The following is a 24136-nucleotide window of genomic DNA, read 5'->3' as shown; positions in this document are numbered from 1 at the left end:
GTTTATGAGCTGCCCAACATGGGGTTCTGCGAACTGAACTTGGGTCCTTTGCAAGAACACTGTGTTGTTTTGACTGCCGAGCCGTCTTTCCAGCTCCTTCCAGCATGTTCTCTGAGGTGTTCCAGCTGTAGCTGGGGATGTCTTGGATGTAGGGTATCTTTTTAAAAAGTCTATTAGCTAAGGACTTGCCAAAACAAACAAATAACCCAGAAGGTCTGTCATCTCTGCTACTCAGGAGACTGAGACAGGAGGATTGCAAGGTCAAGATCTGTCTGGGCTACAGAGTGAGTTCAAGGGCAACCAAGGTGACTTAGTGATGCTCAAAAGTGAAAATAGTCCAGCAGTGCTGTCACATGCCTTTTAAATTAAAAAAAAAAATTTTTTTTTTTTTTTGGGGGGGTTTTTTAAGACAGGGCTTCTCTGTGTGGCCTTGGCCGTCCTAGACTCACTTTATAAACCAGGCTGGCCTCAAACTCACAGAGATCTGCCTGCCTCTGCCTCCCAACATGCACTACCACGCTTGGCCAGCACATGCCTTTAATACCAGCACTTGAGAGGGGAGACAGAGGTGGATCTCTGTGGTCTACAGAGTGAGTTCTAGGACCCAGGGCTACACAGAGAAACCCTGTCTCATCTGAGAGAGGGGTAGGGGGACAGAGACAGACAGAGACGACAGACAGGGACACAGAGACAGAGAGACAGACAGAGACAAACAGACAGACATAGAGAGAGAGAGAGAGAGACAGACAGACAGACAGACAGAGACAGCGAGAGCTGGCCATGCAGCTTGGTGGCAGAGTGCCTGCTGAGTGTGCAGTGTCCTTGGTTCAGCTCCAAGTACTGCAGTGTGTGCGTGCCCCAGTCCCATTGCAGATACTCTGCTGTGGACGGTGCTGACTTTTTTTTTTATTGTTGTTTCAAAGCCTTTACTGGATCGCATTGCTTAGGAGCGTAGCACAGGCGAGAGCCTTCCTGGACTAGACTAGATGGTCTATTGAGAGAGCCTTGCTCTGTAGCCCTGGCCGACTGTAAAATTGTGGTGGTCTTCTTGCCTGGCCTCCCAAGTGGGGGATCACAGATACCCACCATCCTGCCCAGTTTCCTTAGTGGGTACCTGGGCTTGGGTCCCTAAACAGGCTGTGAGGAAGGCTATCCGCTTGGCCTGCTGTGTGCCAGGTAATGTTTCTTCTCTGGTCTGTTGCATTCTGTACAGCTGACTCAGTATCTTGATGGGGCCCTTGGAGCCTTAAAGGAGACCTTGTCATTCCAGGAGGAGGGATGGTCCCTCCAAGCTCCCTGCATTTCCCAGGTGTATTTCAGACCTGCCCTGGCTTATGGTGATGTCACTGGAAGGAGGTAGCACACTTGTGTTTCTTAGCCCAAGGCAGTGGCTTAGCCTCAGCCAGTTCAGTGCTTATAAACTCAGATTCTGAAAACCTTTTCTTCCTGATTAAAAACAAAAACAAACAAACAAAACCCCAAACTTGTTCCCTGGAGAAAATGTGAAACAATCTAAAGTAGACTTGCTTGCCCGGAATGGTGCTGTGGCTTCTGTGTGCCCTTCCCAGGCCACCAGCCTGTGAGCACACACAAGTGTTTACAGACAGACCAAGCCTGGGTCCCTGTTTGTATCCTGCCTTCTCCCAGGCTGACATGCCGCTGTGGTGACGGACCATCACCTGGCCCTGTGACTCAATGCATGCTCCCCTGGAACCTGCCTGCCATCCTGGGCTGTCTATGAACCTTCAGATTTTGCTTTGAGCATCCTGGAGCTCCCATGTCGGGGACACCTGCTCTGTTGTCTGGGTGGGGAATCAAAGGAAAGGCCTACTTTCAGCCTATTGGCCGGCTCCTAGCTTTGTGCTGTGCTTTCCGTCTGGTGGTAGAGGCAGGACTGTGCCACAGAGGGTCTGACCCACTTTGTGTCACGTGTTTATGAATGCCGCGTGCCTGGTGGGGAGCGAAACCGCCTCCACCCTTTTGGTTGGGCGTGGCAGAGGTCCCATGCAGCAGCGCACACACGAGTGGGATGTTCCCATGGGGTAGATGAAGAGAGGGGGGTGGTATAGGGGGTCTGCAGAGCACAGAGCCAGCTTCAGCCTCAAGACTCTGGGGGCTCAGGCTGGACCCAGCAACTTGGCCTTGAAGAAGTCTACTTTCGTCAGTTGCCCACACGGCCCTACCCTACATTCTTGGCCCATGTCCCCTCCCTGGCCCGGCCCAATGGGTGGTGGCTTGGGTTGGGGGCTCGGGACACTTCAGCTTTCTGCTCTCAGCTTGGGGTCAGGTTTCTGGGTTTTGGTAATCTTGTACACACAGCTGGAACCTCTGTGTTGATGTCCAGCCCTGTGTTGTAGACTACGCTGACAGGACAGCTGGGGCCCCTCCCTGGGAGTGGGGGCTGGTGGTAGGGAGGGGTGGAAGCCAGAGGGAGGGAGGGAGGGAAGAATCTCTTCTCCTTCATCTGTGGGGGCGGGGTCAGAGGGTGTGTGTGTGTGTGTCATCTCTGAGGCCCTGAGCAGCAGGATGGCTAGCCCAGTATCCAGCTGTCCGTTTTTGGTACCTGAGCTTCCTAGCTCTCAGGAGCCTGAGGTCACAGAGCGGGGCTATAAATCAGAGGAGGCTGAAGGGCTTGTAGGAAAAGGGCTTTGATGCGCAGAAGTGAGGTCGTCTGTTGGCCCCTGACTGGTGAAGGGGTTGGTTCGGCTGCACACCCCCCCTTTACTGGGGCTTGTCCTTGAGGTGACAAGGGACTTTGCCGTATGACCCCATTTGCACAGAGGCATTTTTAGCAGGCAGGTGGGCAGCGCCGAGGGGCAGGGAACACAAATCTCGGCCCAGCTGCTGCAGGTGCTTATTTGATTAGCAAATCTCTTCCCTCGGCTCCTCAGCCAGCTGGCCGTCCGGCCTTCCTCCAGCCTTTGCGGCAACCAGTGTCCTGGTGTCCATAGGGGACTCTTGGTGATGCGGGACAGGGAGAAGGAGAATCAAATCAAATACATGTTGGGGTGATGACAGTGATGAGGCCAGCTGTGGTCACAGATCTGCCACTCACAGACTCTGCTAAGTCCCTTGAGCCTCTCACCAGCAGCGGACGACAGCCTATGTTTCAGGAAAAGAGACCTATAGAATGCCTGGCATGCATGAAACCCCGAATCTCATCCTGGGCACCCTATAAACAGGGTGTGGTGGCACACCTGCAGTCCTTGCACTCGCAGGCCAGAGGCAGGAAGATTATGAGTTCTAGGCCAGCCTCAGCTGCCTCGATTGTTTGTGGCCAGTCTGTGCTGCACGAGACCTCCGTTTCAACCAAGCAGACACCCGAACCCGTCTCCGTATGTGTTTAGCTCTAGCCCTCGGGAGGCAGAAGCAGGTGGATTTCTGTGAGTTCCAGGCCAGCCGCGGCTAGATGGTGAGACCACGTCTCAAAAGAAATATGCAAGTTTACGCGGCACCCCACATTCTCCGCCCATAGTCCCGTGGCCTCAGTGCGCCTGGGACCTCGGCTTTGGTTCATGGTCCCGCATCGTCGGAACCTGCTCCCTGTTTTGCCACCATCTTTCTTTGGGGCTCCATGTCGCCCAGTTTCCCAGCGCACCCCGAAGAGGACTGGGGGTTGGGGTGCGTGTGCTGGGGTGTCTCAGCCTTAGTTACTCTGCAAGTGGGGCGAGCGTCTGCGCATTGCATCTGAGTGATGGACGGAGGCCAGGAGGACTGAGGTGTGGCCAGCTGAGCTCTCCTGCCCTGTGGTCCCTGCTTCCTCCTTTGTTTTCCTCACCCCCCCACCTTGTCTCTCTTTTTTTTTGTCCTTATGGATGTGTCCTTCCTGTGCACACATCGCCTGATCCTGAGCCACAAACCAGGCCTGTGGGGGTGGGTGGAAGAGGGTGTGGGGGAGGGGGAGCTCAGAGCTGGAACCCTGGCTGCTGGGCCAAGTTCAGTCATCTTTGCTTCCCTGATTGGGCATGGGGCTTACTGTCCCCCTTCTGTCCCCTAAGCCACCAGCTGTGCTGCTGTTGAATTCTGTATGTCCCATAGATTGCCTGGCCCCTTGGTGCAGACAGGCATAGGTAAAGAAAGGGATGCTTGGCCGGGCGTGGTGGCGCACGCCTCTAATCCCAGCACTCGGGAGGCAGAGGCAGGTGGATTGCTGTGAGTTCGAGGCCAGCCTAGTCTACAAACCGAGTCCAGGACAGCCAAGGCTACACAGAGAAACCCTGTCTCGAAAAGCCAAAAAAAAAGAAAAGAAAGGGATCTTTTTTTTTTTTTTTTTTTGCGTGCGTGTGGCGGGATGGGATGGGATGGGACAGCCTTAGACCCTAGCCAATGTGTCTGGCTTCCTTTTCCAACATTCAGATCCTATCAGCAGGTGCAACCCTCGATGTCTGGAGAGGTCTGCCCAGACCTGCCCCCACCTCTCTAACTTATCCTCCTGTCTCTGAATGCCTACCGTTGGAGGCGACCTTCCCCAGGGCCAGCGGCTGTGGAGGGCTAGCCAGTGCCCTGGGCTGAGGTCAGGAGACCTGGGCTGGGGACTGCCACCGTGTGTGCTCTTGTGCGCAGGATCCTGTATTGTTCTTTTCCTTCCAGGGTCCACTGCGGATGGGGAGGGCCTCGGGGCGGCTGAGCTGCTGCTGTAGGCTGAGTCACTGCCCTACTTTATCTACTAAAGCCTTTCTTTATCGTTATCTGCTGTGCCAGCGCCAGCCCGCCCACCGCCTTTCCCATAGCTTCCACCTGCATCTCAAAGTCCACTCTCGACAAATGGACTGCGCAGGGCCTGGGACGAAGCCTTCCTCTCTTAGGCCAAGGTGTTGGGGGGGGGCGTTGTTGACGCCTTGAGCACTTCATGGGGAGCCTTCATGGCTTTCTGGAGCAAGCTGGTTCCTTCCATAGGGCCCTCCTGTCCTGTGCTGTCCGGCTCAGGCCTGTCTGTGCTTCCCAGCGGTTGGAAGGCTAGGCGCAGGGTCTGATTTTAGGGCTGCTGTGTGGCTGGAGCTTGGTGGGCAGGAGTGGACATAGGGATCCTGTCCTCTGGGCATTTAGCAGGGAGGGCATAAGCTCTCTGAGGGTAGATCACACCCGGCACATAGTGCCTCTCACTGAGGCATTGCTGATGAATAAGAGCCTGGCTCTGTGTGTGTGTGTGTGTGTGTGTGTGTGTGTGTGTGTGTGTGTGCGCGCGCGCGCGTGCTCGTGCTCACGTGTGCTGTTATATGTAAGACTGGCTGTGTGACCCTGGCCATCCTGGATGGTGCAAAGAAGAGAGTGAAACACAACTTAAAAGTGTTGTATAAATGACAGAGCTCAGAAGCTGGGTGTGGCGGTGCACACCTTTAATCTCAGCACTCTGGGAAGTAGAGGCAGGAGGATCTCTCTGAGTTCAATCAAGGCCAGCTAAGGCTACACCGGAAAACCCTGTCTCCAAACAAGCAAATAGCAAACAAACAAACATTGCAGAGCTCAGCACTTCAGAAGGTGGCATTTTCAAGGTGACCTTAAGCAGGGTGCTGTTGGCTGCTAGCTGAGGGTGGAGTGAGCAGTCCAGCTTGGCTGTGGAGGGGGCAGGGGAGGCAGGATTGGGTGAGGCTCTTTGCCCAAATGAGAAGAATTGACAATAAGACCAGAGTGGAGGGCGAGACCCAGACTGAGGGACCTAAGAGGCCATGGAGGCTGCGGAGTCAGCTCGGGTACCTGTGGCTGGGGTATTCTCTCTCTCACACACAGCTGCCCACCTAGGAGGGGATGGGGTGCCACGCCCAGGGATGCAGTACCACTGGGTGGGAGGAATAGGGGTGCCTTGGTGTGTCTCCACCTACCCTGAGCAGCTGGCGCAGGTCCAGTGTTCTAGCTGGGGCAGGCTGGGGCGAGGCCACGCTCACCTCCTTTCGTGATGGTGGGTGGTTGTGGGTGGTTGGAAGTGGGGAGTTTCGCTTGTGGATGGGTGGGGTATGTGGGACTGAGGCCCAGCAGGCGATCTGGGGGTGCTTTTCTCAGCTGTCACCAAAACTTACCTGTTTGGTGTCTTCAGGCTCATTTCTGGTCCCCAGTTTCCTGGCAGCCCCCCCCCCTCAGGTCAGAGCGCAGCTTGGGGTGCTCAGGAAGAGTGGGAGCGGAGCTTGAGAGATGTGGGGGTACCCTGGAGCCTGTAGACACCGTTTAAACAGAAAGGGCAGTGGTTAAGAGTGTGTGGACTCGGTAGTTGCCGCATATACATGGCGCTCGCCCCCCGCCCCCCCCAAAGACACCTATTATTAGTATTATTTATTTATTTATTTATTTATTTATTTTGGTTTTTCGAGACAGGGTTTCTCTGTGTAGCCTTGGCTGTCCTGGTCCCGCTTTGTAGACCAGGCTGGCCTCGAACTCACAGCGATCCACCTGCCTCTTACTATTATTTATTTATTGGGTTTTTTTTGTTTGTTTGTTTTGAAACACGGTTTCACTGTGTAGCCCTGGCTGTCCTGGACGCACTCTGAAAATCAAGCTGGTGTCGAACTCACGGAGGTCCGCCTGCCTCTGCCTCCCTGAGCGCTGGGGTTAAAGGCGGGTATCACTTCTTGGCATTTTTATTACTTTTTAACACTTATTTTTATGTATATGGTGTTTTGCACGTGCATGTCCGTGTAGCGCTTGCATGCCTGGTGACTGGAGTCCAGGAGAAGGCATTGTGTACCTCGGGACTAGTTACAGATGGCTGGGAGCCACCGTGTGGGTGCTGGGAATCAAATCTGGGTCCTCTGGAAGAGCAGCCACTGAGCTATCTCTCTAATAAATGAGTATTTGTTATTTGTTTGGTTTTTTTGAGACAAGGTTTCTCTGTGTAGCCCTGGCTGTCCTGGAATCTCTTTGTAGACCAGGCTGGCCTTGAACTCTCTCCTGAGCGCTGGGATTAAAGGCGTGTACTCAGGTGCTCGGCTTTAAAAAAAAAAAAGAGGGTAGCAGGATGCCTCTGGGAGGTAATCTCCGGGAAGCCCAGGGCTTCTTGCCCCAGGAGCAGCCCTGAAGGTTCCTAACTCTTTCTTATCTCCACAGTTAGGGGCAGCTGCCCCACGGCTGCCATTGCTCTGTGCCCTTGCGGTGCTGGGCTACTTTTCTTCTTTGCCTGTGTGCGGCTCTGGCCCCTCTCTGAGAGGCTTCTGTGGTCTCCCTGCTCTGTGTGGATGTGGGATTCAGGGGACAGGGACAGAAAGACATCCCTAAATATAGACCTGGCTGACTTGTGCCGGCTGGCTAGGGCGGACACGTGTGTGTACTCCTTTGTATGGCCTGCAGGAGTGACCAGGGCGGATACGTGCGTGCGCGCTCATTTGTATGGCCTGCAGGAGTGATCCAGATGGTCTCAGGGCACACTGGGCGGGGTCCTGGGTCACGGTGGGTTTTTACTGAGGAAGGGGACGCCAACCTTTCCCTCTCTCCCTTCCCAGAAGACCTTGTATACTGGCCAAGTGGGGGCTACCCTGACAGCCTCCCCGTTCTGTGACTTCCACGTTTCTTGAAGGTTCCAGCACCCTTGGCAGGGGCTCGTGTAGGCCCTGGTCAGTGTCTCTCCCCTCCCCCCATCACAGTGTCTGTACCTCCCTTCTGGCTTTGCTGAGAGCCGGCCAGCTGGTCTGATTCACAGATGTCATACAGGAAATTCTATGCATTATTCAAGGCCTCCGCAGCTCCCAGGTTCTTGCGCACCTGGTCTGAGAGGCTGGGCCCTGACCTTTGCCATCCTAAATGCAGACAAAGCCCACCGCTGTGGGACCATGGGCCGGTGCCAAGCACATCTTCCTGTCATCATTCGTCTCGTGTGTGACTGGGCTTCTCAATGGGGCTTTACGTCCCTGGGGCAGGGACCCTGGCTCTTCTGTCTCATGTCTTCTCTCCACGGCTGGGGGAAGGACTTAGTTCACCTTCTCAGTGTATGTTCTGTGCGGCCTGCTCTGCAGGTCTGGGCGCAGAGAACGTAGAGGGCAAAGTCCACACCCTCCTCCTTAGGGAGGCTCCATCCCACCTGTGGCAGCCAGCGCCAGGTTGGAGCCAGAACAAAGGCAGGCAAGGGCAGCACCCCACGAAGCAGTACACAGATTACATGTTTTTTTTAATTTATAGGGTAGCCCCGGATCATGTAGCCCAGGCTGGCCTTGAGCTTACTATGTAGCCAGGGATGAGCTTGAACTCCTGATTCTCCTGCCTCTACATCCCAAGAAATGGAGTTGCAAGTGTGCGCCACCAAACCTGGCTGCGGTGCACAGTTTTAAAAGGAACGGGTCTTGTGGGGATGGGTGCTTGGAGCTGAGATTTGCAGGAAGTGAGGGTACCTTGAAGCAAAGGTTCCTAGGAGAGGAAGAGGCAGGGCGAAGGTTCCTAGGAGTTTGGAGGAGCCTGTAGGAGGCTGTTGGGGCTGAACCAGAGTGGGCCTGGAGCAAGACAGAGACAGAGACACCTCTGCCCACCGAGGCCTCTCGCCACCTCCTCGTGGTGACGGTTCTGAGCAGAATACCGACCTGATTTGCTTTACCTTTTCTGTCCATTTGAGGTGCTGAGGCTGGGGCCCAGGACCTCTGTGTGCTAAGCAGGTGCACCCCAAACCTTGCCTTTCCCTTGTTTCTGTAGGGAGCAGGCTGTCTGGGGCGGAGGCAGGGGAGGCAGTTCCTGTAGCTCAGCTCAGGTGAAAGCAGAAGGGCCTGGACTGGGGTGGTGCCAGAAGTGGTGAGAAAGGCTAGATTCTGCTTTCTCTGGTCATTGTCTGAGGCAGGCTCTCACGTAGTTCGGGCCAACCTGGAACTCACTGTGTATAGACGATGAACTCGGTTCTGACCGTCCTGCATCCCCCTCTCCCGCCCCCGCGTGCGCTGCGGCTACAGACATACATGACCAGGTCCAGTTTCAGTCGGGTCTCTTCATAGAGCATGGGCTAGCTGTATAGCTGACGCTGGCCAAAGAGAGGACTGCGGGCTTGTCATGGACTGGGATGGGGACCAAGTGAGGACCACCTGTGGAAGAACAGGGTCCCAGCTGTGCTGACGTTCCTTCTGAGGAACAGCTTCTGAGCTGAGAAGAGACATTCCTTGGAACAGGAGTGTCGGAGTTACCACCAGGGAGCTGTGAGTGTGGCCAGGGCACAGATGGGGAGGGAGAGAGTGCTGGAGGCTGGGAGGCTGAGGAGCCTCTGCCTGTCCCCACTGGAGGCCGGGAGGCTGAGGAGCCTCTGCCTGTCCCTGCTTCCGTCCTCTGAAGCTCCCTGCTAGTACTGGGCAGCCTGGCTTCAAAGCCCAGCTCTGTGACAGTAACCTTTCCAGGCTCTGGCTTCCCGCTTGTAAAATGGAAATGAGAGGAAAGTGATTCTAGAAAATTAAATAGTGTGTGCAAACAAATCGACCGTCACCATCTGTGTGGAGTTAGTGCCGGATGACACTGGCTGACACCGGCTGAGGGCTCCCCCCACCCCACTCTCCCCCACCTCCATCTCCTGCTTTTCTGATTGACAGATGTGAGTTAGGGGACCCTGTAATGTGACTCATGTTTGGCAGCTGCTACAGTGGCTTGTCAAACTAACTCAGCAGAACTGTTTACTGTGGGCGGTGAGGTGGCTCAGTCAGGAAGTGAGCACGCATGGTCGATGGAGGGAACCCACTCCCGGGAGGTGTGTAATTCCTTGACCTCACATGTGCATTGTGCACGCGCAACGTGCAAGTGCGTACGCGTGTGCACACACACACACACACACACACACACAAACAAACAAACACGGCTACAGGGGTGACAAGATAGCTCAGAAGGTAATGGCCCCTGTTACCAAGCCCAGTGACCTGAGTTCCATCTTTGGGACCTACAAGGTAGAAGGAGAGAAACAGCCCTGGCAAATTACCCTCTGGTTTCCTCACCTGTGCAAGCCGGAGCTATGACCCCCCCACGTCAGAAAACAAACAAGAGTGCACTTCAGATCAGCCAGTGAGGAGAGGCACATAGGGCGAGGTGTGGGGTAGGGCGAAGAGCTGCTTGTGTCGGCTGTGGGCCACACCAGCCTCCCGTCACCTGTGCGGTCACTAACAGTCCTTTTGTGTTGGCCCATTCACTGTATGGTTGATGACATCACTGATTGGCCACCGTCATCCTCCAGACCCCCCTCCCTCACCAAAGATAGGCGAGGAAGCCAACCCTCACTCTTCTGGAACCCCAAGACAGTTTCCCATACACGTCCTTAGGGGCTTTCCAAAGTCATCTCATTAACATAAATGCAGGTGGGGGGGATAGGAATGGCTCTCCCTCCCCCATTTCTGTTGTTCTGAAGTTTTGGTGGGGACTCGGGACAGAAGTCCAATATGACAATAAAGATGTCTTACTTTTGCCCCACTCACGAAGGTGTGTGGTTGAGGGGCGGGGCTCTCGCCGGAAGCTGGAATGAAGCTCCGGTGTTGGTTTTTTGGAGTACCCTTAAGGGCCGCAATGTGCAGATTCCATATGGAGCACACTGGGGTGCCAACTTGGAGGAGATGGAGTCACAAGGGCTGAAGTAGGGGGTTAGCTGGGGTTGTGAGAACAGAAAAGATGCCCACGGTGCGGGGCGGGGAAGTCGGCTGCGTGAGGAAGATGGAGGGTGGAGAATGCAGGTGTGCCAACTGGTTTTCGTCAGCTTGAGACCAGCTATGTGGGAAGACGGCATCTTAACTGAGAAGATGCTCCCAGCATTCTGGCCTTTAGGCAAGGCTGTGTGGCGTTTTCTTGACTAGTGATTGTTCATAGACGGTCCACTCGCTGTGAGTGCTGTCACCCCTGGACAGGCATACAACCCCTGGATTGTGTAAGAAGAAAGTTGACGCCTGGTGTAGTGGCACATGCCTGTCATCCTAGGCAGAGGCAGAGGCAGGTAGATCTCTGTGAGTTCGAGGCCAGCCTGGTCTACAGAGTGAGGCCAGGACAGCCAAAGCTACACAGAGAAACCCTGTCTTGGGGGGCAAGGCACGCAGAGGCAGGTGGATCTCTGTGAGTTCAAGGCTAGCCTGGTCTACATAGTTCAGGACAGCCAAGGTTACACAAAGAAACCCTGTCTCAAAAAACAAAACCAAAAACAAACAAAACAAATAAATGCTAGGGCCCTGAGAGGTGGGGTCATTTAGGGGGTTGGTTGTGGTTTGCTAGTAGCTATGGTCAAAGAATAAACCAAAGGAAAGAAATTAGATTATTAAATTCTCTCTCCCTCTATCCTTGAATCTCTCATATCTAGTGTTAGGAAGTGAAACCGGGGGATAAAGGATGGAGAAAAAGAACTCCCAGGGTGGGTGTGTACATGAGTGGATGTCTGGATGCATGGCTGGGGAGGTGCATGGATGCATGGCTGGGGAGACGCGTGGATGCATGGCTGGGGAGACGCGTGGATGCATGGCTGGGGAGACGCATGGATGCATGGCTGGGTGGGCGTGTGGATGCATGGCTGGGTGGGTAGGTGTGTGGATGCATGGCTGGATGGGTGCGTGGATGCATGGCTGGGTGGGCGTGTGGATGCATGGCTGGGTGGGTGTGTGGATGCATGGCTGGGTGGGTAGGCGTGTGGATGCATGGCTGGGTGGGTGTGTGGATGCATAGCTGGGTGGGTAGGTGTGTGGATGCATGGCTGGGTGGGCGTGTGGATGCATGGCTGGGTGGGTGTGTGGATGCATGGCTGGGTGGGTAGGCGTGTGGATGCATGGCTGGGTGGGTGCATGGATGCATGGCTGGGGAGGTGTGTGGATGCATGGCTGGGGAGACGCGTGGATGCATGGCTGGGGAGACGCATGGATGCATGGCTGGGTGGGCGTGTGGATGCATGGCTGGGTGGGTAGGCGTGTGGATGCATGGCTGGATGGGTGTGTGGATGCATGGCTGGATGGGTGTGTGGATGCATGGCTGGGTGGGTGTGTGGATGCATGGCTGGGTGGGTGTGTGGATGCATGGCTGGGTGGGTGTGTGGATGCATGGCTGGGTGGGTGTGTGGATTCATGGCTGGGTGGGTGTGTGGATGCATGGCTGGGTGGGTGCATGGATGCATGACTGGGTGGGTAGGCGTGTGGATGCATGGCTGGGTGGGTGTGTGGATGCATGGCTGGATGGGTGTGTGGATGCATGGCTGGGTGGGTGTGTGGATGCATGGCTGGGTGGGTGTGTGGATGCATGGCTGGGTGGGTGTGTGGATGCATGGCTGGGTGGGTGCATGGATGCATGGCTGGGTGGGTAGGCGTGTGGATGCATGGCTGGGTGGGTGTGTGGATGCATGGCTGGGTGGGTAGGCGTGTGGATGCATGGCTGGGTGGGTGCATGGATGCACGGCTGGGTGGGTAGGCGTGTGGATGCATGGCTGGGTGGGTAGGCGTGTGGATGCATGGCTGGGTGGGTGCATGGATGCATGGCTGGGTGGGTGGGTGTGTGGATGCATGGCTGGGTGGGTGCATGGATGCATGGCTGGGGAAGTTGTAGAGATGATGGATTGGTTGATGTACATGCAGGTGACTACATGGATGGATGGGTAGGTGAGGGTGGGCGCGAGGATGGATGACTCCAGAGATGCAGGATTAAGTCCCGAGCAATGGGTGTAAGAGGACATTTCAGATCGTAGCTTGGGTCCTGGCTGAGTCCAGGAAGCATGAGCTTTATCATCTTGTCTGTCTGTCTGTCTGTCTGTCTGTCTAAAGTCTCTCATCAGATTTGCTTCTCATTGTCACTTTCTCTGTATCTTACTTGCCTCCAGGCCCCTCTCCATGCGCTAACCCTCCCTCTGTGGTTCCCACCTTCCATTGCATTTGATTCTTGTCCCCTTCTCTCTGCCCGTCCTGCCCAGGGAGCAGGGTCTCAGGAGTTAACTCTGCATTATGTGAGCTGCAGGTGGCCGCGCTTTAGAGGCCTTGTCATTAAATGGCAGTACCAGGAAAAAGAATGACCATGGCAGGTCCCACTTATGGTAGAAGTTCCAGGGATCGCCCTGGGTACCCCAGATTTCCCTGCTCCAAGGAGATGACGAGTCTTCTTTCCCGTAACTGGCTGCTCTGTCCCCTAGGCTGGTGGATGACCGCTGTGTGGTGGAGCCTGCAGCTGGGGACTTGGACAACCCCCCGAAGAAGTTCCGAGGTAAGCCCTCCTCACCAGCTGTGAGCATCCTTCTCTGTGGCCCTGGACCTGGGTCGGCCTGGGACCACCCTCTGCAGTCTGCGTGGACCTGGGCCATACTGCATCGTCTTGGCATGGCAGTTTCTGCTTTCCTTCCAGGCCACACCCCATTTCCTGGCCCCTGGCACACCTGCTCTGGCCAGGGGCCCATGCTCCCCTGAGATCCCTGCTGCTCACAGCACTTTCTTTGTCTGGATCTCTCTCTCTCTCTCTCTCTCTCTCTCTCTCTCTCTCTCTCTCCCTCCCCCCCCCTCTCTCTCTCGTTCTTTTTTCTTTCTGGAATAAAGTTGGGAAAGACAATCACTCAGGCCTCAAGAAGCCCAAGGAGAGTCCTTCCCTCTGCCTCAGTCTCCCCATGTGTGAGGTGAAGAGACTGAACCTTTTAACTCTATAAATCTGTTTGCCTCTGGCAGTGTGTGTGGGCACAGCTGTGTCCTGTGACCTGGTCAAGTGTTGCTGTCCTTGGTGGTGGGCTCCGTGGCCCTGGCAGCGGAAGGGCTGGATGCAGGGGTGGCCTGCCTGTTGTTGGGCCAAGCAGAGGATTTCCTACTTAGGGCCGAGGCTGACACACACTAGACAGCTGGAGTCTGGGCGTGGTGGGGCTGGGACGCCACCAGGTCTGCAGTGTGGTAGCGGCTGCTCTTCTGGGACAGGCTGGCGAGTGGGAGATGCCAGCAACCTAAATGCCGGGCAGGGGTGGGGCTAAGACAGGCCGACTACATCCGTGGCATCTGTGGCAGCTTGCTGCTGGGGGGTCCTGGCCTACAGAGGGCCTCACATCAGCTCCTCTCCCTTCAAGCCTCCACCATGGACTGCTTGCTGAGTGGGAGCTTTGTCTGAGGGGATACCGTAGGTTGAGGTGCGCCTCAGCCGCTGTGTGGAAGTGACCTCAGGCCTGAGCCCTCCTCACCACCATCAGCCTTTCTCTGCCCCCTCCTCTGGCTCTGTGGCCTCTCACCCCATTTCTACATTGCTCTGCACCCCCTTTTCCATCCAACCACATCGGCCTTCTGCTCCCCATAGTGACTAGCCACCCCTCACCCCTGCCCTGCTTGCTCCCACTCCTCACTATGCTTTGCTCTTCTCAGTGTCAGTCAGCAGTCCTGCCTTTCCTGTGGTTCCCTGACTCCTGGGCCCCAGATCCATCGCTTGAGTCCGGCATGCTCTGTGTTCTGTGTAATTTGCTTCTTCTTTTTCTCTTGCAAACCCTGCGTGAGTTCAGACTTAACCGCGCAGCCAAGATGGTTTTGATCTTCTGATGCCTCCAGCTCCCAAGTGCTGATATTTTCACTATTGTGTGTGTGTGTGCACATGTGGGTGGGTGGCTGCAGGTCACAGTGCACATGTGGAGGCCTGAGGACAGCTTCTTCCCTGGTCTGGAGATGGAATGCCACTTTCCAGGCTGGCGAGTTGAGCTCTGTCACCTGCTCTCCAGGCCACCATTCCTGTTTGTCATGTGTGTCCCTCACCAGACGGCTGCCTCTGTTGGGGTAGGATGTTAGTCTGGCTTTTGTGTTTCTTTGCCTCCTGGCTGTTTGGTTGGGGGTTGGGGTTGGGGGCGGGGCAGGGGGTGGTGGGAGAGGGAGGAAAAGAGGGAGAGGAAGGTGGGAGGGGGCAGAGGGAAGCGAAGGTCCCCTGGGACCCCTGGCTGCTTCCTGCTCAGGGAGGGGATTGTGTGGACAGAGGTGTGTGCGGTCAGCCTCATGGGGTGACCGGGAGGTGGGTGTGGAAGGCGCAGATGTGGCCTTGGCTTCCACTGGACAGTTTGGGGCCAATTTTTGACAACAAAAAAGCCACTTAGAAGAACAAATATTCCTTTGACTTCTTGCATTCTTCCCACGCCTTTGTGGTTTCCTAAGGCCTGGGTACAGGGACCCCTGGAGATCCTCACGGCCTCAGTGGCTCAGCGAGGCGGGACAGGGCCCCAGGCTCCGCCTCCTGGAGGCTTTGGGGTACAGGACTCCCTTCCAGGCTCCCCTTGGTCAAGAGCTGTTCTCTGCAGCTTTCCTTTCCGGCTGGCAGGTGCACGTTGGAGCATTAGAACTTGGGATGTGACTCAGGACTCCAACCTCTTCAGAGTGATTAAAGCTTAGGCAAGCACCTTCCTCCTGCCTGAGGCCTGCCGTTCATTGTTTCCCATAGCACCTTGGGGCCCTGGTGGCAGACATTGTGAAGTTGTCAGGTTGCCGTCACACTTTGTTCTGGGATCCCCAGGCGTGTGCCCTCCCATCTTGGGGTGAGCCCGGCCATTGCTGAGGCTTCCACAGCCTACTGTCCGTGCCCTTTCAGCCGCCAGCCCCTCTGACGCCTAGGTCCTCCAAGCTGGACCAGTTAAGGCCCTTGGGCCCTCCGCAGTCTGCTTTGGCTCCCTGTGAGTTGCTTCAGCTCCGTGTCCACCCCAAGCCTCACCCCAAGCCTCAGCTTGTTTGGGGAATTCTTTCCAGACTTGGCAAGGCCCTGGGAGGCCTAGTCTGCTAGTGATGCCCCACGCCAGCCCAGCCCCCTGATGGCTGCTCTTTGCTCTGGGTGTTGATGCTGTGGCCTGGGTTTCTGTGAGGTGTGCTGGCTTCCTCAGCCCTTTCCCTCCCTCCGTCCTCCCCCTCCCGTGAGGCCTGGGGACACCAGTATGGGAGGACTTGCCTCAGGGGCAGCTCGGGAAGGCCTGAGTGCACACCTTCAGGCTCAGACACCTGGACTAGTGGGTCAGGTCATCTTATTTGCTCAGACTTGTTGGGGGGAGGAGCATAAGGTGGCCTTCCTCTGCTTACATAGCGGGGTGCCCCTCCCCCAGACGCGACCCCTGCCCTTCCAGAGCGCTCTCCAGTCTTCTTGGTAGTGAGCTTGCCTAGTATGCTGGGAGCCGTGGCTCAATCCCCAGGACCGGAAAAACAAACAAACAAATAAACAAACAAACTTTGAAGCCAGGTGAGGTGACCCATGTCTATAGTTCTAGTGGGCCAGGGGTTCTATGCGCCTGTCATCCCAGCACTCTGAAGGCAGAGGTAGGCGGATCTCCGATTTCCTTGTCTAAGTAGCAAATTCCAGACCAGCCAGAGCTACATAGTGAGACCCGGTCTCAAAAAGCAAACAAACAAGCAAACAAAACACAAACCAAAAAGGAGAGTGATCAAGGAAGACACTGGAAATTAGCTTCTGGCTGCCGCATGGGTGAGAAGACACACATGCGAAAGCAGATACACCCAGACACACACACACACACACAGACACCCAGACATACAGACACACACACAGACACAGAGACATACAGATACACACACACACACACACAGACACACAGACACAGAGACATACAGATACACACACAGACATACACATAGACACACAGATACACAGACATACACACAGATACACACACAAACATATAGACACACAGACACACAGACACACAGACATACAGACACGCACACACAGTCACACACACACACACACACACACACACACAGCTTCTGTCATACAGGGCCCTGGTTTATAATGCTTGCTGCCAGTCTGGCCTAGGGACAGAGCCAGGGACATAGAGGGTGGTTTTGACCTGGACTAGAAGGTACCCTCTGTGCAGATCCATTGTCTCAGGCAGCTGTCCTGTGAGATTTACCCCTGCCACGTGTGCCTGCAGCCTAATTGCTGTGTGGGGCTCCCTTGCAGATCCACTCACTGTCTCGCCTGCTGATGGCTGCTGCACTCAGTTCCCGTACGTGTGCCCCTGGCTCGTGTGCGAGGGTCTCTCTGATAAGCTCCCACGAAGGGATTTGCTGGCTGGGAAGAACACTCCGCTATCTTGTGAAATGATCTGGACCTTTCCTCTTGGGGCGACCACCTTCGCACCCCATGGAGTCAGTGCATGGGAGAGGAGCTGCTCACGCTGGCCTGGACCTTGCAGTCTTCCAGCCTCTGTTTCTCTGGTGCTGAGATCGCAGGCATGTACCCAGTCTGTCTGGTTGCCTGGGGTGCTTCAGTTGCTGGGCTTAGGCATGTGGTTTCTCCACCCCACCAGGAGAGGGCGCACTCCTGCAGTGTGGCTGTGTGGTACTGTGTGCTGTCCGCTACAGGCAGCTTATGGAAGTCAGGTTTCTGTTGACCCCCGGAAGCCACCATACACACCCTGTCTCCAGCACACCATGCGCAGAGGCTACTTACTGGTGTGTGTAGTGGCTACGAGCCCAATCCTTACTGGGCTCTAATTTGTTTTTCAGATCTCTAGTGAGGTTGAGCATTTTAAAATGTCTGTATGTGCACGCACCTGGGGAGCCAGAGGCCAGTACTGGGTGTTTTCCTTAATCGCTCTCCTCTTTTGTTTTTTTGTTTTTTGTTTTTTGTTTTTTTTTTTTGAGACAGGGTTTCTCTGTGTAGCCTTGGCTGTCCTGGACTCACTTTGTAGACCAGGCTGGCCTCGAACTCACAGCGATCTGCCTGCCTCTGCCTCCTTGTTTATTTTGAGACGAGGTTTCTCACTGGCTCTGGGGGTAATCAGTTTGGCTAGTCTGGCTGGCCAGCACGTCCCAGGGCTCACGCCGTCTCCTCCTTCCCACAGCTGGCATTACAGGCATCTGCTGCTCCGTTCGATGGCTGGTGCTGAGGCTTGAACCGGGTCCTCTCATGGTATGGCAGCGCTTTCTCACTGAGCCATCCCCCAGAGACCCACAGCTGAATAGCGCTTGCCTGGGCTCAATTCCTAAAAGTTCAGTCTCTATTCTCTCTTATTTTATTAGTAGTATTATTGCCTTATTTACTTAATTTTTTGAGACAGTCTCACTATGTACTCCTCCTGGCTTGCCTGGAACTTTTTACGTACGCTAGGTTGGCTTTAACTCAAAGAGATCTGTTGGGCATGGTAGCGCTCACCTGTTACCCCAGTGCTTGGGGAAGCAGAGGCAGGTTGATCTCTGTTGAGTTCCAGGCCAGCCTGGTTTACAAAGCGAGTCTGGGACAGCTAAGGCTACACAGAGAAACCTTGTCTCAAAAAACCAACAAGACAAAACAAAATAAAACAAACTCACAGAGATCCATGGGCCTTTGTCTACGAAGTGCTGGATTTAAGGAGTATACTGCAGAAGGGATAGATTTATTTCTGTCTGTGGGGTTTTTGTTTTTGTTTTTGTTTTTTTTTTTTTTGTTTATTTTTTTGTTTTTGGGGCGGCCTGTGTGTCTGTGCAGTGCGTGTGTGCAGTCCCCATGGAGGCCAGAAGAGGGCGCTGGATCATCTAGAACTGGAGTTGTGAGCTGCCACGTGGGTGCTAAGGATGGAACCCAGGTCTTCTGCTAGAGCAGCCGGTACGCTTAACTGCTGGGCCTTTTCTCCAGCCTCTTTTCTTTCTTTCTTTTTTTTTTTTTTTTTTTTTTGTTGTTGTTGTTCCATTTCTTGGGAAATGGTGTGAATATTAGTGTTTGTAAAATTCCATAGTTTTAATTATTTAAAAGAAGTCACTTAGAGTTTTAACTGTGGTAAAATATGCTTAACAACAACAGCAGCAGCAGCAGTTCTCTCTGGCTGGGGCTGGAGAGATGGCTCAGCAGTTAAGAGCTCTGGCTGCTCTTCCAGAGGATTGGGTTTTGCTTTCCAGCACCCACATTGGGCTGCTCCCTCGGCCTGTAATTTCAGCTCCAGGAACCTGCGCCTCTCCTAGCCTCTGTGGGCACCTGCCCACATCTATACACATCATTAAAGGTAAAACACATCTTTTAAAGAAGAAAAGATACACTGTGTGTGTTTGCGCGTGCGCTGAGAGGGTCTAGGTGGGCTTTGAACTCCTGATCCTTCTGTCTTCACTTCCCAGGTTCGAGGCCTGAGCCCCCGCCAGGCCCCCTGTCTCTTCACCATTCATCAAGCATTTAGTTCTTGTTAGGCAGCTGTCACCCTCCTCCCTGTTCTGCTTGTAGTGTCTGTGACTCTGTCCAGTTAGGAACTTCAATGTGTCCTTGTGTGTCCTGTGGTGCCTGGCGTGGTGTCCTCAAGGCACATCCATGTTGTGTGTGCGGTGAGGGTCAGGAAATCAATCTCTGCCTGTCTGCCTGTCTGTCTCTGTCTCAGTTTCTTTCTCCCTGTCTGTCTTTGTGTGTGTGTGTGTGTGTGTGTGTGCGCGCGCGCGCGCGCATGTGTGTGCGTCTGCGTGTTTTGAGACAAGGCCTAGTTCTGTTTCCCTGGCTGGTCTTGAACTCATTGTGTAGCCCAGGCTGACTTCCACTTGGCAGCAATCCTCCTGCCTCAGCCTACCAACTGCTCATATCACAGCCATGCTGTGCACAGCTTCAGCATTTTCCTCCCTCCTTCCTTTCCTCCCTCCTTCCCTCCCTCCCTTCCTCCCTTCCTCCCTTCCTCAGAATGGTATGCTACAAGGAGTAGGCTGGGCAGTCAGCCTTTCCAAGGTGACCTATTTGGAGGTACCCTCTGGGGCCCCATGAGCTGTTTTTCATCTTTTCATTTCTGCCCTTGAGACAGAATATTATTATATATACAGTGTATATTATTATGTACACCTGCACACCAGAAGAGGGCGCCAGATCTCATCATAGATGGTTGTGAGCCACCATGTGGTTGCTGGGACTTGAACTCAGGACCTCTGGAAGAGCAGTCAGTGCTCTTAACCTCTGAGCCATCTCTCCAGCCCCAAGCAGAAGCTTTTTATCCCGTTGTGAGATGCACTCAGGACACCAGCCCTGTAGTGGCACCTTCCAGCGACAGGAAGAGGACACCACGCTTTCACCCGCACTGCCACTTGGTCCCAATGCTCCATCCCGTACCCTGCCTGCGCCTCAGCCCGAGCACGCCACTTCCTCAACCCCTGCCAGCTGCTTGTGCCTTTGAAGGTCATGCTTTCCCACAGCTTCGCGTGCCACGTGTCAGTATCCTCTGTTTGGGGCCTGCTCGGGTAGATGAGAATTATCTTGTGTGGTGTGGGTCCCGCTCCATCTTGTGTGACGTGCTCCCGCTCCAGTCCTCCTGACAGCGGCAATGCACCATTGTAAATCTTCCATTTTTATCCTGTAAGCCCAAGATCCCCCAGCTACCCTCTGTTTAAAGGATTTCTTTGCTTTATTTTATACGCTTGAGTGTGTTTCCCTGCACGTATGTCTGTGCCCTGTGAGTGTGCCTGGTACACGTGAGACTCAGAAGTGGCAGTTGCATCCCCTGGAACTGGAGATACGGATGGTTGTGGGGCACCATGTGGATGCTGGAAATCAGCACCAGGTCCTCTGCAGGAGCAGCGGTGTTCTCAGCTCTTGAGCCTCCAGCCCTCAGCTACCTTCTTTAAAAATACTCATTCCCGCCAGGTGTGGAGGCGCACACCTTTGATCCCAGCACTCAGGGAAGTGAGGCAGGCGGAAAGCTGTGAGTTTGAAGCTAGTCTGGTCTACAAAGTGAGTCCAGGACAGCCAGGGCTACACAGAGAGACCCTGTCTCAGAAAAAAAAAATAGTATTCATTCCAAGGCTGAGGAGATGGTTCAGTGGTTAAGGGTGCTTGCTGCCTTTGCAGAGGACCCAAGTTGAGTTTCCAACACCCATTGCCTGTAAACTCCATCATCAGAGCACTCAGTGCTCCAATTCTTGTCTTCCCAGGCCCCCCTCCCTTGTGGCACACACATATACATAAAAAAAATAAATATTTTAAAATACTTATCCCAAACCCCAAGGGCTGAGGATGTGACTCAGTGGTAAGGTGAGGCCCTGGGTTCTATCCCAGCACTGAGAGACACATCCCAGGACTGAGAGACACATCCCAGGACTGAGAGACGCATCCCAGGACTGAGAGACGCATCCCAGGACTGAGAGACGCATCCCAGGACTGAGAGACGCATCCCAGGACTGAGAGACGCATCCCAGGACTGAGAGACACATGCCAGGACTGAGAGACGCATCCCAGGACTGAGAGACGCATCCCAGGACTGAGAGACACATGCCAGGACTGAGAGACGCATCCCAGGACTGGGAGACACATCCCAGGACTGAGAGACGCATCCCAGGACTGGGAGACACATCCCAGGACTGAGAGACGCATCCCAGGACTGAGAGACGCATCCCAGGACTGAGAGACACATCCCAGGACTGGGAGACACATCCCAGTTCTGGGTGTTTATGAACCTGCTGAGACCTGCAGTACCTGGAAGGCTTGAGGTTTATCACCTTGGGATGACTGTGATGGTCTCGGGTGTTTGTCAATCACCTTAGGATGACTGTCTCCCTTCAGCCCTGAAGTTTGTTGAGAAGGTTCCGGATCCCTCCTGGAGTTCTGATACGGCTGCCTTTGGGCAAAGCCCACTGCACAGTGAAAGACCCTGTTTATGTATCCTCAGAGGCAGAGTGTGGCCAGGGCCCCAGGGAGGGTCTGCAGGGGCATAAGGCTGGATCTGACAAGTTCTGGGAGTTTCCAGGCAAGAAGGTGCCTCACTTCCTGCTCCTCCTCTCTTGGATGTGAAGATGGCTTGTGCGCTTTAGTGACATATAATGTTCCTTTCATGGTGGGGCAGCTCGCCACTGCCTGTAACTCATGCTGTAGGGGACCTGACAGCCTCTTCTGGCCGCCTCTGACACTCACATGTGTACCCTGCCCCCCCACCCCCCCACATAATTTAACAGGAAACCTTAGAAAAATGGGTTGACTAGAGGGTGAGAGCCTGGCAAACAGCAACCCTGACAACAGTGGACCTGGGGTTGAGATGGCAGCTCAGCACGAAGAAGCAGAATGCAGCTGTGTCTTGAGGGCGAAGCAGAGCCCTCACATCTTTGTAGGGCCTCCCTCATGCTGATGGTGTGATGTGGGCGTGGCATGGGCGTGGCACCAGGTCTTGCTGGTGAAGTCGAAGTTGCTACCCCCTTCTCTTTCCTGCAGGACACTTCTCCCCTCAACACCCCATAGGCTGACGGGAGATCTGATCTACTTTAGATTCCCAGGGCCTGATAGCCAGCTCTGACCTGGAGAGGGACATGGCCTCAGGGAGAACGTGATCGTGACTTCCTGTGTCCTGCCCCCACCCGTCACTTCCCTCCAGGCTGTGACTCCTGTGCTGGGATGGTCGCCGTGCACAGGGCTGCTCTCTCACACCTGCTAGTGTGCACAGCCCATCGACCCCTGGGGGCCATTTCTCCCCGTCCGTCCGTCAAACTTTAGGCTTTTCCAACTGAGGTGTCCTTTGGTTAAATAGAAGTGCAGGAAACCATATTTTTGGACTTTGGGCTCACAAAAGTGACAGGTGTTTTGTTTCTTGGTCAAAATGAAAATTTCAGTAGCGGCTCGTGTTTCTGGCCTGGAGTGAGGTCCTAGAGGCCAAGAACCTCTGGTAACCTCCCTAGAGGGGAGAGATGCCTGTCTTCCCCCACCCCCAAGTGACACTTTCTCTCCACACCCTGTTTTCTGAGACCCCACTGACTCAGCAGAATCCGGGAGGCTCCGATTCCTTCTCAAGGTTTAATTTTATCCCAGCACTCAGGAGGCAGAGGCAGGTGGATCTCTGTGAGTTTGAGGCCAGCCTGGTCTACAAAGCGAGTCTAGGACAGCCAAGGATACACAGAGAAACACTGTCTCGGAAAAACAAAAACAAAAAAAGATTTAATTGTATTTGCTTGTGTGTGTGTGTGTGTATGTGTGTATGTGTGTACGTGCGTGCTTGCCCACACGTGTGCGCCTTCGCACGTGCACGGAGGCCAGAAAGTGGTGCCATCTGTCTTTTATCACTTCCTGCCCATTCCTTTGAGGCAGAGGCTCTCCCTGTACCCTTCTGTTTCCGCCTCCTGCATGGCTGGGGTGACAGGTGTTGGCACGGATGCCCATCTGATACATGGGTGCTGGATCTGCATCTCATGGCTCCTAACCTGCTCAGCAAGGCTCACTCCTGAGTTCTTTGCTGCCCGCCCCCACCAGCCCCCTAGCTGCGGTGTCTCTGCTGTTCCTTTAGCTGTTTCCTGTCCCACCTAGTGGGCAGGAGGCTGGGAGCGGCTGGGAGATTGGGGCTCTGCCCGGGAGCCCTGAGCTCCGAGCTCTGACTGGACCCCCATCTCACCCCCCTCGCGCCCCTCAGACTGCCTCTTCAAAGTGTGCCCCATGAACCGCTACTCGGCACAGAAGCAATACTGGAAGGCCAAGCAGACGAAGCAGGACAAGGACAAGATCGCCGATGTGGTGTTGCTCCAGAAACTGCAGGTGCGTGTGCACGTGTGCATGAGTGTGCCCCAGGAGCTGGGTGGGGTGCACAGCTGGGCCTCTGCTCCTCGGGGGTAGGGGAGGCCTCGCGCATGGGTGACGGTAAAAGGCTGTGAGTCAGGGCAGGCGGGAGCCCAGGCTGTAAACCCTTCCTGCCCGTTAGAAGATGGGCATACCCTTTGCCAGGACACATGACTCAGCCATTAGAGATGAGATGCGCACACAGCTGGGCGCAGACTTAGCCGTGGCGCTTGGAGGCTCCAGGGAACCTCACTTGAGAACCCTGGGCCGAGGCTTACCTCCGTTCGCTTTATAGACCTGAAACTTGGAGTTCCTAGGCAAGAAGAGCCTGCCCATACCACGAGGCTGGAGCCGAGGTGGCCCCTAGGCCTCCGGGTCCCCTTGGGTTTCTTGGTCACGTGTACAGGGCCATGGTGCTGGCCCTGGTGAGCTCCACAGGCTCCTTCACATACTGAGTTTCCTCCCATCAGAGCTCGGGGCTAGCCCCAGTGCTGGCGCCGACAGTGGGAAGCGGGTGTATGCCTCTGAGCCGCCCCCACCCCCAGCCCTGAGAGCGTGGGGCTAAAATAGGAGACCCTGTAGCTGTGACCTGGCTGTGGAGGGAGGGCTGGAGGGGGCTGTCTGAGCTCTGGTCTCAGGGTGGGGCTGCCCCAGGCTTCTCCCTGCAGCCAGTATAGATGGAGGGGGAGCTGGGGTTGTGGCACCAGGCTCCCACCTGAGCCACAGAGTCAGAGCCTACCATGGTTGCTTTGTGGAGGATTGCGTGGCACGCATGGTGCCCCGGCAGCCTCTGTAGCACTAGATACAGGTGGGGCAGATACAGGTTTAGGTTGCT

The 24136-nt window shown here is 54.9% G+C and overlaps 1 protein-coding gene across 1 annotated transcript in view; it reads left to right on the top strand.

Moving 5' to 3' along the window:
- Nucleotides 1-24136, top strand: part of Itpr3 (inositol 1,4,5-trisphosphate receptor type 3) — a 66176-nt gene that overhangs the window by 4383 nt on the left and 37657 nt on the right. The window contains exons 2-3 of the mRNA XM_051153501.1: nt 13019-13089; nt 23159-23280. Coding sequence (XP_051009458.1) covers nt 13019-13089; nt 23159-23280 — 193 coding nt within the window. The remainder of the gene's footprint in view (nt 1-13018; nt 13090-23158; nt 23281-24136) is intronic.

The sequence above is a fragment of the Acomys russatus genome, chromosome 11 (assembly GCF_903995435.1).
Source record: "Acomys russatus chromosome 11, mAcoRus1.1, whole genome shotgun sequence".
Lineage (NCBI taxonomy): Eukaryota > Metazoa > Chordata > Mammalia > Rodentia > Muridae > Acomys > Acomys russatus.
Note: the sequence above shows the minus strand (reverse complement) of the source record. Positions and strands in the feature narration are given on the sequence as shown.